At 38.4% G+C, this 17119-nt stretch overlaps 1 protein-coding gene across 2 annotated transcripts; it reads right to left on the bottom strand.

The window, feature by feature from the left end:
• Window positions 1-431: 431 nt before the first annotated feature.
• On the bottom strand, window positions 432-16131 carry nsun3 (NOP2/Sun RNA methyltransferase 3). Of its 2 annotated transcripts, none has more exons than XM_079813008.1 (6): window positions 15937-16131; window positions 15726-15835; window positions 14942-15300; window positions 7085-7239; window positions 4679-4800; window positions 432-3456 (listed from the first exon to the last, which is right to left on the bottom strand). In XM_079813008.1, exons 1-6 carry the CDS (start codon window positions 16081-16083, stop codon window positions 3189-3191), a joined length of 1161 nt encoding a protein of 386 aa, XP_079669134.1. In that variant the 5' UTR covers window positions 16084-16131; the 3' UTR covers window positions 432-3188. The 2 variants fall into 2 exon arrangements, with proteins under 2 accessions (XP_079669134.1, XP_079669135.1); XM_079813009.1 differs by having other exon boundaries at window positions 554-3456; window positions 15958-16117.
• Window positions 16132-17119: the final 988 nt, after the last annotated feature.

Here is a 17119-nt window from a genome sequence, read left to right as displayed (position 1 = left end):
GCCAAAATGGCCGATATGGTAAAATTGAATATCAGACGACTTGGCATGCCGTCCTGAATCTAACGGGACCAATTTTATGATTTTTGGACAAACGGTTCAAAAGTTATAAGCAAAAACAGCCATTTTTTGTATCTCCGGACCAGTAGGTGGCGCTGCGCCGAAACACTGCATGTTGCCTCATGTCATGCTTGTGATGACATGTACGAGTTCGCAAAAGTAAGTTTTTCGGTTAAATAAAAATGGTGGGAAAATAATTATGACGGGAAATAACGTCATAGAGTGTATTCGAATCGTCTTGAGCCAAGGATATAGAAGAAAAAAGAATTTTGTTTCTAGCCCTTATGGTTCAAAAGTTATTAGCATAAAATGAGTACAATTTTGGACTGATGGTGGCGCTAGAGGGATTGACTTAGAGACTCCAAATTTGCTATGGTGACATTTCAGACTGTTCTTTATTAGTGTGCCAAATTTCACAAGTTTTTACCATACGGTTCTATGGGCTGCCATAGACTTCGTGGCGGAAGAAGAATCGGAGGAATAATAATAATAGAGAAACGTTTTAAAGGCAGCTTTAATGTGATCATTATATAACAAAAAGAAAAAAGCTGAACTCTTTATCAGAAGCTGCGCAAAAGAGATATTCCACATGACACATAAGGAATATCTAGAACAATTGTGAATCCACCCAGAAATGATCATCCTTAAAAATGGCAGCAGAAGAAGAGGCCTTTCATTACTAAATGCCAAAGTTAGTCCTCCATGGCAAAGATACGGTGTCCAATGATACAAAAACAGCACAGACAAATATGATCGGCTCAACATGTGATAGGTTCAACAGTCTGGAGGAACACAAAACGGTCAGATGAAATGAACTTTTGGACCTCCACGTTGTTAGGCAAAACCCTGGTAGCACATCACACGGAGAACACAATCCTTAGAATGATTCATGGTGGTTGCAGCATCAAGTTTTGGGTAGGCTTCTCTGCGGCACGGATTAGAAAACTCATAAAGTTCGAAGTAAAAATGGATGGAGCTACGTACAGTAGAATCCCCGAGGACAACGTGCAGCAATCCACAAAAGCACTGAAATTTGGAAGACGATTCATCTTCCAACAGGGCAATGACCTAAAACATACCGCAACAGAGCTTGAGCAATATTGCTCTGAAAGAATGAGCAAAAATTCCATTATCAGGATGTGCAATACCGACTTGGAGGCTACGGAGGCTGACAACTGTAATCCTGCCAGAGGTGATCCAACCAGGTTCAATCTCTGGGGGAGTGAATACTTCTATATTCAAATGCAGTTATAGTTAAATAAACCATCCAAGATGCAGTTTATTTATAGTTGTAATTACCACAAGCATTGATGACCTCTTAGGACAATGTTGTTAATGCATAACCCTGTGTACTCTTCTGAAGTTTTTTAATAAAAATAAAGCTACAATGTTGCTGTTACAGCACTTACAGACTGTTCCTTAAACGTATATACACCTTGTCTAAGAGGTGTGTGATCTCATTTTCATACATCATATTAATGGTAAACATTCAAGGTATGCTCTTCCATGATTCAGGAAAACTCTTAAGTTTTATTAGACGCAATTTGTCTTTGAGCTCAAAGGCTGAGAACAGCAAAAACCTCCTCAAGCAGTTCAGCTGAGATGTTTAAAAACACTTATGCAAAAGAGAAGAGACCCGAGCCTGCATTCATTACTCAAAACCTTGTTCAAGTGTTGCGTTCTGAGATTTCAAAACAGCCTTCACTTGCGAGAGATCATCTTAAGTGGCGCTTCAGCTGGAGGGCTGCCAGCGATTAACATTCCTACTTAACCTGCGCTGTTTTTTTGCCTTTGTCGTAGAATGAAAAATCAAAGTTCAGATTTAAGTTCCATCAGATATACACAACCTTGCAAAAAAACTAAAAAAAAAAAAATTAACTCATCACTTTACAATACGGTTCATTAGTTAACATTAGTTAACTACATTAGTTAACATGAACTAATAATGAACTGCACTTATAAAGCATTTATTTATCTTTGTTAATGTTAATTTCACCATTTACTAATACATTATTCAAATCTTGTTAACATTAGTTAATGCACTGTGAACTAACAGCTGGAATTTTATTAACTAATGTTAACAAAGATTAACTAATGCTGAACAGAGGTGTTGTTCATGGTTAGTTCATGTTAACTAATACAACCTTATTGTAAAGTGTTACCGTATTAGTAAAGACTTTTACCTTGTTGCAAAGTCTATTTCAAATAAATGCTGTTCTTTTGAACTTTCTATTCATTAAGGAATCCTAAAAAAAATATATCATGGCTGGCTTCCACAAAAATATTAAGCAGCAAAACTGTTTTCAACATTGATAGGAAATTAGAAGAAGGCTGAAAATTCAGCTTCTATCACATAAATAAATTACTTTAAAAGGTGCTCTATGTAAGTTTTTGACTGTGCTAAAGCATAAAAATACCAAAATATGTTTGCAGATATTTAGGAAACATGCTGAGTTGACATACTCATTTCTCTGAAAAGCAATGCTACAGCCAGTTATTCTGCTTTGAAATGTGCGTTCCGTGTAGGAATGTCTATTCTTTTTTGGTCTGTGCGAAAACGCACATTGCCAGTTTACCCAATAGTATCTCGACACCCCGGGAAATACCGCGTATTGCTGCCATGGAAGCCAGTGAACAAACTGGGTCAGAGATAGCAGATTCTACCCGACCTAAAAAGCCTCGGCATCCATCTAAAAATCTCTATGAATTGAAACATGTTAAAACTCGGATAAATCAACTCATCAACTAACAGTATGCAAGTCTCCTCGCCTTCCATTGTCCTCAAAATGGCAACCTGTGTGAGCGTTGAGTCTGAGGAGGAGGGGGCGGGGCAAACAATATTTTGAAATTGGACTGCAGTACCCATTTCAACCACTAGCTGTCATTCTTACATACAGCACCTTTAAAGTATAATAAGAGAAAACTTAAAATTGTAATAACCTTTTACATTATTACTGTTTTTACTGTATAATGAAATGTGGAAAATAATAATACAATTCAACTATTACCCAACATTGTTTGTTTGTATGAGAAGAGAGGGTTAGGATAAACAGTCACGACGCAAACCTGGGAGCACCCCAGCTCTGATGCGTTAAAAGTACTACCGGTGCACCACGGCACTAAGCAAGTTTTTAATATATTCTCCGTAATCGAGAAACATACATAGGTCCCCAAGTTTTGCCCTTTTGCGGGATTACTAACTGTCCAACTGAAGGACGGAGGTGGGCAAAGTAGAAATGATCCGACAGAGAGTCGATTAACTGTTGCTCCAGGTCCAGAAGCTCCACTCCTTGATAAGACGCAAGGACCGCCTCCACAACTGATTGGTTCTCGGCTCGTGACATGGTGCAAGTGGAGTAGACAACCACTCCTCCAGGACGCACTGCTGCTAGTGCCGAACTGAGAAAAAATAAAAACCACAACCAACCCTTATTAACTTTAAAGAGAGATCATAAAGTAGGGCACAATGAGAAAAGAGGTGATGCTGCAATGTATATTTTGAGAAAATTAAAGTGTTTTTTGACATCGGATGCATGTAAACCTCCAAAACAAATTAAGAAACTTTGAAACGGCATAATAGGGACACTTTAAGTTCTTTAACCCCTTAACCGTCACTGTCCTGCTGGCGGGACACCTGGCGCTCTTTTTTTGATCACCTTTTTTTTCGTAATTATCATAAATTAGGTATCATTCGAAAGCTTACGAACTCAAAATTCAAACCGTTTTGAAATCAGACGTTGCATTACCATGGAAACGGTACTTTGAATTCTTCTACCGGGCTCCTCCCCCTAATGGGTGGTGTCATGTTTCATATCAAAATCTAAAAACTTTTCTAATCTTGACAAAACACATTGGTCCGAGTTCGAGGTCCGAGTCTCAAGGTTCCATATTTGATGACTATTTAAAATTTACAGGAAAATTCGAACGATCAGTGGATAAAATTAATGAAAATGAAAATATTGAATTAAAAGATCAATCAAAAGGTGAATAAATACTATAATATTATATAAATAATACTAAAATAACACTGAAGGTAGAATTATCTAAGCTGTTTTATTTTCCTTTTATGAGGTCTGCAATATTTGCAACGCTGTTACGATTTTGTCATTTTCTAGCAATAAACTAAAATATGAAAAATAGAAAAAAAAATTAACATTTTATTTATTATTTTTCATATTAATATTATCAATATTCATATTACAACATTTATTATTTGCAAAAATTGTGAACATGCAATGAGATTCTTTAACAACATTCTTCCTGCCATGGTGTGGGAAGGTTGCAAATGTTATCACTTCTTTAGTGTCACAGTTTTAAAGAATTGTCCATTTTTTGTACAAAGCAGGAAACCATGCAAGGGTCATGCATCACACTTCGTACACATCAAAACATTGTTTTCAGTCATTAAATTTAGTTTACAATAAAAAAAAAATGGCTTTTTAATCCGTTCATGTCAAAACTATGCCTTCATTGTTGTACGATTTCATTTTTTGTACGGCAGTCAAGTTAAGTTCATAGAACTGTGCTCAAATGAAATAGAAAAACAATGAAGCATCTTTGTTTAGCACTGTCTACTTGCCGACATGAGTGTGCCGTGTGTGGGAGTTCCCGTGATATTTACCAGAGCAGCTCCTTCTGTAAGACTGGTAGTCGAGTTCTCTCCTTCAGCCACATTTCCCCTTGGTGGGTATCAGGGGTATAAAGCCAACTCCGGTCATTAGAGCACGGGGCATCTACAAGCACCTGACACACAGGGACGGAGCAAGGCACACAGACAAACACACATCAGAGAACAGGTTTTAACTCCGCAGGGAGGAAAAAACAGTGTACGAGACTGAAGGGGAATATTTCATATTCACCTGGGGGATGGTGAAACATAACACAAAGAGGAAAGCAGAAGGACAGCAGGGACCTGCCGGTATCGGCCTCATTAGCTCTTTAAAAGAACCAACACACTCACACCGTCCTCTGTGAGACCAGCTGAGCAAATGAGAAAGTGGCTGAAGCAGAGAGTGAGGTATAGTGGAAACACCACACACACACCTGGGGCCAATAATCTCAAAACGCACCTGAGCTAGAATCTTCTACAGTGGTTAAACAAACAACTAACGCAAGCAGCACGAATCTCCCCAAAAGATTCAGATGAAGATAAGACAGGACTGAATGAAAAATCCCAGCCATCCGTTCTCCAAACCTCTCTCTTTTTCTCCCTCTCTCTTCGGAAATCCAGCAGCCCCATACCCACCAAACCCCTCGTTTCTTGCTCTAACTAAGCTCATCTTTCTCAGCTTCCTTTGAGACTACTCTCTCCTCATTAGAACTAGCTGAAACTGCCTTGTCAAGCTGACAGTTGAGCCCCACTGTTTTTCTCCCTGCCAGCTTTGTATTAGAGCCTCTTAATTCCCTCTCTTAGCTATGCTGCCTGTCTGGCTAAAAGAATGCCGGGGGGCACTCTGGAGGCCGACGTCACTAAAGGACATGATGGTGTAGAAAGACCCCCGTGGGCCTGAAAATGTGATCTAGGAACGGCGGCATGTTTAAGAGGAAGAGTCAAACCTGTTACCCTCATCGGAGTGCCAGCACTGATAGTGATTCGATCATGGGCGTCAGAGACATATTCATATGACATTTCGGGACAGGAGGTTTCATTATCACGGTTTGAATGTGTACCTGTCCCCTCCATCGAGGGTCCCGGGGACCTTGAGCATCTGTCCAATGTGAATGGAGGTCAGTGAGAGTAAAACAACAACACTGCCACCTTCTGGTTGAATCGCTGTATCACAGCATGTAATTATACATACAATTCCCAGCAGTTTCCAGCTGAAATGAAAACTAATGGCAGTAAAACACCAACAACTTTTATTCCTTTACCTCAAAACACTTTTAATATGTTGCATAATTCATACACTAATCCGTTTTGAAGTTTGCATCACATAATCAGCTCCATATGTATAGCTTTTCTAACATAAGCAAACTTGCTCAGTAGCTCTAGATGCAGACACGAGTCACAATAAAAGAGCTCAGAGACTTGTAGAAGCAAGCTTAAATGGCATGGGTTTGATGTAGGTGTTACGTTATTTTCAAACGCAATAGAGAGCCTTTTAGCGCAACTCACAGGACATTTAATTTCTGAACTGCGGTGACACGTACAACATCCAACATAATAAATCAATGCCAGATTCACGTTCATCTGTTTCAGATAAAGCTGAACTTTTAGCGCCAGCCACTGGACATTTCACTTCGAAAGTGACGTGAAACACGCAAGAAGTGGTGTAATATTTCGTATGAATGTCGCCACAGGGATGTTTTCTTTATCAGTGAGCCTCTGTTGAAAAAAAAATAACTTCTGCTAGCATCGCAGCCACCCTGAGCCGTTTTCATTTAAAACCATCACGACACCTCCTGTCGCATTGTGTATTCGTTTACCTTTCTGCTCAGTGGCCCGACTCTTCTCTCACCGCCAGAAGAGGATAATACTCAGTCAGCAGTATCTGGGAACCTTAAAAGCTCCATATTCACAGCTTGATTGGCATGTTTGGCCTGGAGGGCTGCTTGTGACCTGCCTAGTGTCTCGTCACCCCATGAAGAGTGGGAAAAAAATGCGCACATATGCAGCTTTGCCTTCAAATGACTGAGTGTGCAGAAAACCTCTATTCCACCTTGCAGCTTTCTGGTTGCTTTGAGATGGAAAGTAAGGGCTTGCACTAAGTGTTACGCCAACTGTAATAAATGAGGGAGTTTGGAGGCAGCATCGGTACTCATGTGAGAGTGTCACTCTGACATTCACAAATAGGCAGATTTTTTTTCCCCCAAACACTTGGATGGATGACATTCAGGGGAGGTTAATTCAGTGCATTTAGCTTCTGCAGTAAACCGAATCTGACAAATGTTAGGTAATGTTTTCTCCTATGAAGAAGTCATTTGATGATTCATTCTGGGTAAATATCAGTGCTTAAAATAGCTAAATGACGGCTTAAAGGTTGTAGTTTTAATTGCTGTGGCAGATGAGCAGAGGTGAGTGTGGTACCTTGTCGTAAGCCCCTGGCTGCAAGCTCCCAATGCTCCGGCCGTCCAGGTGAGTCACTGAAAGCAAATGTCGGAGTGTAGGAGGAAAATATGATTCGAGAGTCTTCAGCAGCCAATCATGTCTGTGCTTATCCAGCTCATTACAGTGCAAGAGACCTGGGAGTTAACAAAAAAAATCGAATTGTAGGGTACAACAAGAAGTCTTTTACATTTAAAGGGGTCATTTAAATAAACATTTTAAATTATAAGTTCTATGTACTACATAAATGTGCTGTAAGTTTCAGTACTGAACAACCAAGTCAAAGAAATGGAATACATACACTACTGTTCAAAAGTCTGCGGTTGGGTGAGATTTAAACGATTAAGATTTAAAGATTTAGAAAGAAGTCTTATTGCTCACCAAGGCTGCATTTATTTGATCAAAAATACAGTAAAAAGTAATATTGTAAAATACTATTTCAAGTTAAAATAACTTTTTTCTATTTTAATATTAATTTTTAAAATGTAATTTTAAGCAGCCATTAATCCAGTCTTCAGTGTCACACGATCCTTCATAATCAATCCTTCAGAATGCTGATTTGGTGCTCAAGAAACATTTATCATCATCACAGCTGAAAACTATGGAAGTTTGTTTCCGCAACAGAATAAAACATTTAAAAAGATAATTGCAACCTTTTTATCTCGCAATTGCGTGTTTTTATATCTTGCAATTCTGAGAAAAAAAGAGAATATGAAAAGAGAGATACAAACACGCAATCGTGAGTTATAAAGTCCGAATTGCGTGTTATAGCTCCGGTTTCACAGACAAGGCTTAAGCTAGTCCCAGATTAAAATGTTAAAATGAACATTAATTAAATGTTTAGATAAAATTCAAATAGATTTAGATTAAAAACAGATTTTTTTCTAAGGCACGTTTATAAAAGCTACTTAAATGTCCTATTTGAACTGAGGCCTAATCCTGGTTTAGTCTAAGCCCTGTCTGTGAAACCAGGCCATAAAGTCAGAATTGTGAGATATTAAGTCAGAATTGCATGTTATGAAGTCAGATTTGCGTGTTATAGTCAGAATTATGTTATAAAGTCAGAAATGTGAGATATAAAGCATAGACTGTAAAAAAAATATGGACGTAATGTCCATGAAGTCACCCGTAGGATTTTGAAGAGCAGTTTTGAAGCGTAAAGTAGGGTTGTGCTGGCCATTGCCATCTTGGCAGCGCGTCACTCCCGGTTAATAGAAAATGGGCAAAGAGGCGGGACGTGGGTGGAGCTGAGGTGACGCGATGACTAACTAATTCTGACGGGGCGGCAGTGGCTCAGTGGTTCATGTAGGTTGTCTACAAACCGGAAGTTTGGTGGTTCGATCCCCGGTTCCACCTGACCAAGTGTCGAGGTGTCCATGAGCAAGACACCTAACCCCAGCTGCTCCCGACGAGCTGGATGGCACCTTGCATGGCTGACACCGCCGTCGGTGTGTAAATGGGTGAATGTGAGGCAATGTGTAAAGCGCTTTGGATGGCCATTGGTCTGTTAAAAGCGCTATATAAATGCAGTCCATTTACCATTTACTAACAGACAGCAGATAAATGGCTATCCACCTGTCACTCAAAGTGGCCACGCCCTTAATTATGCAGAACTTTAAGGCTTTATATAATGTAAACTAATGAGTTATAAAAAAAAAAAAATCACCCCCCTCACAGTTGTCATGAAGGGCAAAATTAGCCGTATAGACCAAAACCACAATTTGTGGCTGTAAAGTTGGGCATTTTAACATGGGGCTCAATGAGATTCTGCTCCCTTCTGGAGCCTTTCTCTAGCAGCCAGTCGATGAAATGCAGTTTAAGTCACTTCCGTATTGGCATCAAGAGAAACTGCGGGAGTTTGCCGCTTGATATAAAGTCAGAATTGTGAGATATAAAGTAAGAATTGTGAGATATAAAGTCAGAATTGCGTGATATAAAGTCAGAATAGCGAGATATAAAGTCAGAATAGCGAGATATAAAGTCAGAATTGTGAGATATAAAGTCAGAATTGCGTGATATAAAGTCAGAATTGCGAGATATAAAGTCAGAATTGTGTGAGATATAAAGTCAGAATTGCGAGATATGAAGTCAGAAATGTGAGATATAAATTATAAATTAAAAAACAATTACCTTTTATATTTTTTTATTCTGTGGTGGAAACAAGTTTCCATAGAAAACAGTTGTGCTTTTCAATATTTTTGTGTAAACTGTGACACTGACTATTCTACTGACTGTAAGTAACTTTGCAAGTACATGCCAACTTATTCTACTAACCATAACCCTAATCGTCAACTAACACTCTAATTATGAGCGTTAGTTGCAAATTAAGGAAAATTTGCTTACATGTAGATGCAGTTACGTCTAGTTAGTAGAATGAATAAAGTGGAACCTAAAATTGTATAAATTATTCCACTAGACTACACTTCTCTCATTTCTCTGTTCAAATCCTCACTTATGTCTCTCTCTTTAAAACTTTCCCCCATTTGTTTTTCACTCCTAATTCCTGTTGACATCCTTTACTTCAAGAATGATTATAAATTAAGAAAGGCAAAAGACCAGACCCCCCCCCCCCCCCTTTTAGCATTTTGAATTATCTGTCAATGCTTTTAAAATGTCAAGAACATAAAAAAAAATCAGTTAATGCAATATAATTACTTATTACACAGCTCTGTGGAATACTTGATTCTGATTGGTCAATCGCGCATTCCAGAGGTATGTTATGCCGTGTTCCAGGCAACCTGTGACCCGTGTTTTTCCAACCTTCTACCCGTGAAAGTGCACTGGACCGTCAGTCAAACCTGTGACTTCCCACCCGTGTACTAGATCGATGTACTCCCAGTTACGAGCTCTGACGTCACATAGCCTGCAAAACAACAATGGCAGCCCCTACGAATGCAGTGTATATGAAAGTAGTACATTAAAAACCAAATGGTTTATTAAAATAAGGTATTGCTCTAAAGTTATTTATCCGCAAATGTTATGCATTATCAGCAGCTTTTCTAGCGTTAGCTAGTTTTCAGTCCATTGAGTGCAAAAATAAATTAATACCAAATACAAAAAATACACAAAAAACAAAGTATAACAGCTTCTCTTGCCTTATGCGCCATTTTTCTCCTCCGTTTCCCTCAAATAAGCAATGAGTAAGCACCTTTGGCGATAGAGATGATTGTAAATGAGCATAAACCCCGTACGGTTCACCTTCTTTGTTTACATCTAGCTACCACTCAGGCAGTTTGTCGTGACTTTGCCTGGAACGCAACAAAGTCGTGAGTCGTGGTTTGAAGTCGTAACTTACGGGCTCAAAAAACCTGGCTGGAGCGCAGCATTATTCCCAGATAACAACCACCAAAGTGAATAACACACCGCTCATCCGGTACTACGAGTTATCTTGACTGGTACTACTTATATGCTTAACGCTGTCAGGTGTTGACTGTCTGGCGCCATCTTGTGAATGAAAAACACTTGTAACCAGCACGGGTTACAAAGGAAGACTTCAAGGGTTTCACTTTACTTTATAAAATTTGAAATATGGATATTTTTCTTACACAAACGCATCGATTCGCTTCAGAAGGCCTTTATTAACCCTCCAAAGCCGTGTGGAGCACGTTATTTGACAGACAGCTGCATTTTTTATGGACTTCAAAAACAGAGCTACAACTACTGCTATTATAAAGCTTGGATTAGTCAGGACTTTTTTAATATAACTCCGATTGTATTCGTCTGAATGAAGAATGTCATATACACCTAGGATGACTTGAGGGTGAGTAAATCATGGGCTAATTTCTACTATCCCTTTCAGCATTAATTTCAACGTGTATGGTAAAAACACAACTTTTCAGCAATAAATAAAGGCTTAAAATAGTTTGGAACTGTTTACGCGGAATCTTTTCATAAGAGCTAATAAAATATTTAAACTCAAGACAATATTTCTTGTCTAATTTACTTGAGACAAGTAGCCGTGTAATAAGCGGGATAATGTACATCCAGCCGGTTGTTATCGCAGAATAAACCCCTTCAGAGTGACGCAAGACCCCAACACGAATCACTCTGTCGGGGTTTATTCTGCGATAACAACCGGTTAGATGTACATTATCCCTTACATAACACTACACTACTGATCAAATGTTTAATACACGTTGGTGTATTAAACGAAGTTTTTAAAAATAAGTGAATATACAGTACTTATATTCAACAGCACAACTGTTTTCAACATTGATAATAAAAATAAAGGTTTCTTGAGCAGCAAATCAGCATATTAGAATCATTTCTGAAGGATCGTTAGACACTGAAGAATGGAGTATTGTTGAAAACTCCTCACAGGAATAAATTACATTTTAATACATAAAAAAAAAAAAAAGAATTTACTTTTGAACAGTTGGATTCCGGAATCCACTGTCGTTTCAATATATACCCTTTTTGAGTGATTTATAATCAAGTTATTAATCAATGTTCATCCTTCTAAATATTAAATTATTAGAATGAATTCTTCAAGCTTATGTTAAAGCATTTACTTTATTTTTTTTATCTTCAATATATAGAATAATGATGAATATTGTATGAACATTTTTACTGAGATAAAGTATATTTTATCAGTATGCTGTGAGAAGGTTTCCGGATCAGAGCTAGAGATTGACCAACTTGGACCTTGAAGAAGCTGTGTGTGTGTTTTTCTGGTATTCTTTTATCACAGGACATGACGCAGGGGATGTGAAATTACCATCTGACGAGACAAACTGGACATCCTGATAATAAATGGAGGTTTTCTAAGTTTATCTATGACTTAACTAATCAGAATCATTCAACCTGACATGATGACATAGTTTAGTGACCTGTGTTAGAGTGTAATTGCTGCTGTATTAAGAGTGTACGCAGAACGGCTTCCAAACTCATTGCTGGGTGTTGATGCTGACTTATGCTGATGAAACTGAAAACTATTCTTCAGTAAAATTTTCTTCAATTGACTTCATCTCTGGCTTTGGTCCTCAGGTTTGAACAGTAAATTCCCCTATTCTTTAAATTGTAATAATATTTTACATTACTGCTTTTTACTGTATATTTGATCAACACAATGCAGCATTGGTGTGAACATAAGATATTTAAAAAAACCTTACAACCCCAAACTTTTGAAATGATACTACAACCCCAAATCAGAAAAAGTTGGGACAGTATGGAAACGCAAAAAAAAAAAAAAAAAAGGAAGTGATTTCTAAATTTACTTTGACTTGCATTTCATTGCAGACAATATGAACACAAAATATTTCATGTTTTGTCTGGTCAACTTCATGTCATTTGTAAATATGCATCCTTTCCTGTCATTCAGACCTGCAACACATTTAAAAAAAAGTTGGGACAGGAGCAATTTATGGCTAGTAATGAGGTAAAATGGTTAAATAATGATCTGATTTGAAACAGGGATGAAACAGGATGTCAACAGGTGATTGTAATTATGATTTGGTACAAAAGCAGCATCCAAGAAAGGTCTATTATTGAAATGTTTAAAAACAATGTTCCTCAAAGAAAGATAGGAAGAGATTTGGATATTTCACATTCAACAGTGCATAACATAATTAAAAGATTCAAGGAATCTGGAGGAATTTCAGTGCGTAAAGGACAAGGGCGCAAGCCTAAGCTGAACAACCGTGATCTCCGATCCCTCAGGTGGCACTACATCAAGAATCGTCATTCATCTATAAGCGATATCATCACATGAGCTCAGGACTACTTTGGCAAACCTTTGTCAAGTACCACAATACGTAGTTACATCCACAAATGCCAGTTAAAACTGTACTGTGCCAAAAGGAAGCCCTATGTTAACAGTGTCCAGAAGCGCCGTCAACTTCTCTGGGCTCGGAGGCATCTGGGATGGACCATCACACAGTGGAAACGTGTACTGTGGTCAGATGAATCAGTATTTCAGGTATTCTTTGGGAGGAATGGACGCCGTGTGCTCCGGACCAAAGAAGAAAAGGATCATCCAGACTGTTACCAGCAACAAGTCCAAAAGCCAGGGTCTGTCATGGTATGGGGTTGTGTCAGTGCCCTTGGCAAAGGTAACTTGCACTTCTGTGAAGGCACCATTAATGCTGAAAAGTACATAGAGATTTTGGAGCATAATATGCTGCCTTCAAGAAGACATCTTTTCCAGGGACGTCCATGCATATTTCAACAAGACAATGCAAAACCACATTCTGCACACATTACAAAGTCCTGGCTGCGGAGGAAGAGGGTACGGGTACTTGACTGGCCTGCCTGCAGTCCCGACCTGTCTCCAATAGAGAATGTGTGTTTTGAAGTGCAAAATGCGACAACGAAGACCCTGTACTGTTGCCCACCTTAAGACTTGTTTGCAGGAAGAATGGGACAAAATTACACCTCAAACACTTCATCACTTGGTGTCTTCAGTCCCTAAACGTCTTTTAAGTGTTGTGAAAAGGAATGGCAACATTACAAAGTGGTAAATGCTTTACTGTCCCAACTTTTTTTTAAACGTGTTGCAGGTCTGAATGACAGGAAAGGATGCATATTTACAAATTACATGAAGTTGACCAGACAAAACATGTATTTTGTATAATATTTTGTGTTCATATTGTCTGCAATGAAACACAAGTCAAAGTAAATTTAGAAATCACTTCTTTTTTTTTTTTTTTGCGTTTTCCATACTGTCCCAACTTTTTCTGATTTGGGGTTGTAGATGGTGTATCATTAGGTACACTCCAGATCATTTCACATTTACAGTGCATCCCGAAAATATCCAACCACCTTAACCATATTAACCATATTAACTGCGGGACCTTATATAGACAGGTGTGTGCCTTTCCAAATCATGTCCAATCAAATGAATTTAGCACAGGTGGACTCCAATCAAGTTGTAGAAACATCTCAAGGGTGATCAGTGGAAACAGGATGCACCTGAGCTCAATTTTGAGTGTCATGGCAAAGGCTGTAAATACTTAAGTATATGTTTATTTATTTATTTTATTTATAAATTTGCAAAGATTTCAAACAAACTTCTTTCGTGTTGTCATTATGGGGTATTGTTTGTAGAATTTAGAGGAAAATAATTAATTTAATCTATTTTTGGAATAAAGGCCTGTACACACCGGGACGAATATTGCGCGCTTATCGCCAGCGTTTTTCTTGACGTTTTTCGGCGCGTCTTGAGTGTTCACACCCAAGCGATTTCTACTGGCGATGCGCCGAGTGAACGTGCACATTCAGTCGATGGCGCTCCCGGAACACAAGGTGGTGCTGCGGCACTTTACGCTTCTCACACTCGCTTGTCACACAGAAAAAGAAGAGAGACAGTATTTACGTGCTTGCCAAAACCATAGACATATTATGTCTATGGCCAAAACCATTCACACACACTTTTTGCTAACTGGCAAGCAGCATTAACAGCTCATCTTCTTCTTTGTCTACTTACTACTTCTTCGTCGTATCAATGTGTGCTCGGCAAGACCGTTTTGTGCTTGAGCGCCACCAAGTCGTGTTTTACTGTCACTTCAGCAGCTCCAGGCACGTGAACAAAAGCTCATTGGTCAGCCAGTTTTTAACGCGCCGCGTCAAAAAAAAAACGAACCCAAGACGTTTTTTTTTAAAATGATGCTTTTACGCCTGGCGTTTTGCGCGTTGGTGTGCACACTCACATTGGCGCCCTTTGTTTGGTCACGAAGCGCTAAACGTCGGCGCTAAACGCGCGCCAAAATCATCCCGGTGTGAACAGGCCTTTAGGCTGTAACATAACAAAATGTGGAAAAAGTGAAGTGCTGTGAAAACTTTCCAGATGCACTGTACTAGTCATTGCCCTGGCCATGACTATAGACTAGGGTTGAAACTTACCAGGAGTAGCTGTCTGTAATATGGCCAGACTTTTCCCCCCAGGAGCTGCACAGAGATCAAGCACATGTTCTCCTTCCTTCACATTCAAAGTCAGTACTGGGAAAAGAGAGGCCGCATTTAGAAGGTAGTACTGTTTTAACCATCCTGGGTGGTGGCCTTGGGTGGGAATATGCACTGGATCCCGATTAATAAAACACTGCAGGGGGATTTGCGTCGTATGGGACTGGGATTCAGGATGTGTCTGTGGAAGGAGGTTTGTGTATCCAAGCGCTGTGAGACACTGCTTGAGGTTTGTAAGGTCACTGAAGCGATTAAGCAGGACACCGTATTGCCATGAGAGTGGATTTAGAAGCACATCCCTAAAGACATCAAACGTTTATGTGGGTTTAGTTCAGAGATTGTTTAATATAATACACTTCTGTAAATCAGGTAAAATCATTAAGCTAATATTTACACACAAAAGTACTGTGGAAATATTGTGGTTTGGTAACACTTTACAATAAAATGGTCATATGCATGTTAGTTCACAGTGCATTAACTAATGTTAACAATACAACTTTTGATTTTAATAACGTATTAGTAAATGTTGGGGATCATCAAAGGTTAATACATGCTTTAGAAGTATTGTTGTTTGTTAACAAATGAAAGCTTATTGTGAAGTGTCACCCATGGTTTTTGAATGCAAAACCATAATACCCTTTAGTTTGTGAAAGCATGATGATAAAAATGAAGGATGAAAACATTATGCTACAGAATTATTCTTTTGAAAACTCCTATTGCCCACCTTGCAGTAAGCCACTGCTCTCCAAGCTCTTCACTGTACTGTTCATCAAAATGATTCAGTACAGTCTTACAGACTTGCCTCTGAGGTTTAGATTTACACTGTGCTGCAAGCTGGTGAGGTGAAAACGTATTTAAATAAATTTTAATAATTACCAATATTTAAAAAAAAAAAAAAAAAATTGTAATATAAACCATAGACTTAATTTATTTACCCTCGTGTTTAGTCCGCTCACCGTATTAGTGCTGTGACCATGAGACGATGCGATCAGAATACACTTAAAATACTTTAGAACAAGAAGACGACTGCTTGAAAATCCCTTAATACAGCATAATTTCGGAGACAACATCGATATTGGCATACCGGTATTTTAAAGTATACATTGTCCGTCTTCTTACTTTGTTCCCCCAGAAACGTGGATTATGATATTAGTTCCGTGTTTCTGTGTTCTTTTCGTGTGTAGCCTGCATCTAACGTTAAGCATTGTAGCACTGCTAATACTCTTCTGAGGGAACAAAAGCCCCAACAAACCCAACAACAGTTGAAACTAAGTGTTGTGAAATAACGTCCTTACACTTTATTTGATTACACTGCATTCAGGGATCCCTTTTTGCATGTAATTATACAAATTAATTAACAACATTGGTACTTACTGTGGATTGGTTTAGGGTTATACATAATTTACTGTTATTATTTAGTAAGTACTAGACTACATGTAAGATGTGTAATGGACACTGTAAAATAAAGTGTTAAATTAGCCTACATGTTAAAGTGTAATTAAATCTACTGAGTAAAAGGCCTAATCAACATCTAGGCTTACTTTAGACTTAGGGTTTGATTTAGGGTTAGTTACTTGTAATTGTGTAAAATGTAATGTTAGCTAGGACACTGTATAAAATAAAGTGTTATCTATAAATAAAATTAAAAATTGTTAAAGGTTTGCAGTTTCACTCAAAACGAAGAAGCCTTTTTTGGTGTTCTTTGCTCATTTCAATTTTGCAATCAAAGATAAAAAGGAGAGAATTTAAAAGTAGGCCTACTAGAGAACAGTGCAAGTGCAAGCCTAGTAAAATTATGTGAAAACGATACGTATGCTGTAATTTTAACAATGTACTTCAATGCTATATGGATTTTGGAGTGTACTGGCCAAATAATGGAGGAAGACCTGAAAGATGTGTGATGGCGTTCAATGGAGATAGCATACAAGGTTTAAGCTAGTCCCAGACTAAAATGCATGTTTGAGCCATTTTAACTGAAATTTAAGCAACTTGCACTGATATATCTTAAGGCACATTTATAAAAGACACTTAAATGCCCTAATTGAACTAAAACCTAATCCTGGCTTAATCTCTGATGTCTGTGAGACCAGGCCATATGTTAACATTTTAAACCTAGTT

This window comes from Gobio gobio (genome assembly GCF_949357685.1).
Source record: "Gobio gobio genome assembly, chromosome: 3".
Lineage (NCBI taxonomy): Eukaryota > Metazoa > Chordata > Actinopteri > Cypriniformes > Gobionidae > Gobio > Gobio gobio.
This window is presented reverse-complemented; position numbering and strand designations above follow the sequence as displayed.

What these genes read in the sequence shown, in the direction of transcription:
- nsun3 (XM_079813008.1), bottom strand. Translation starts at nt 16,083, where the DNA reads ATGCCAATATCGATGTTGTCTCCGAAATTATGCTGTATTAAGGGATTT. An exon ending in TGAGCGGACTAAACACGAGG is followed by an intron (nt 15,836 to 15,936) that starts GTAAATAAATTA and finishes TCACCTCACCAG; the next exon opens with CTTGCAGCACAGTGTAAATC. An exon ending in AGCCAGGGGCTTACGACAAG is followed by an intron (nt 4,801 to 7,084) that starts GTACCACACTCA and finishes CCTGTGTGTCAG; the next exon opens with GTGCTTGTAGATGCCCCGTG.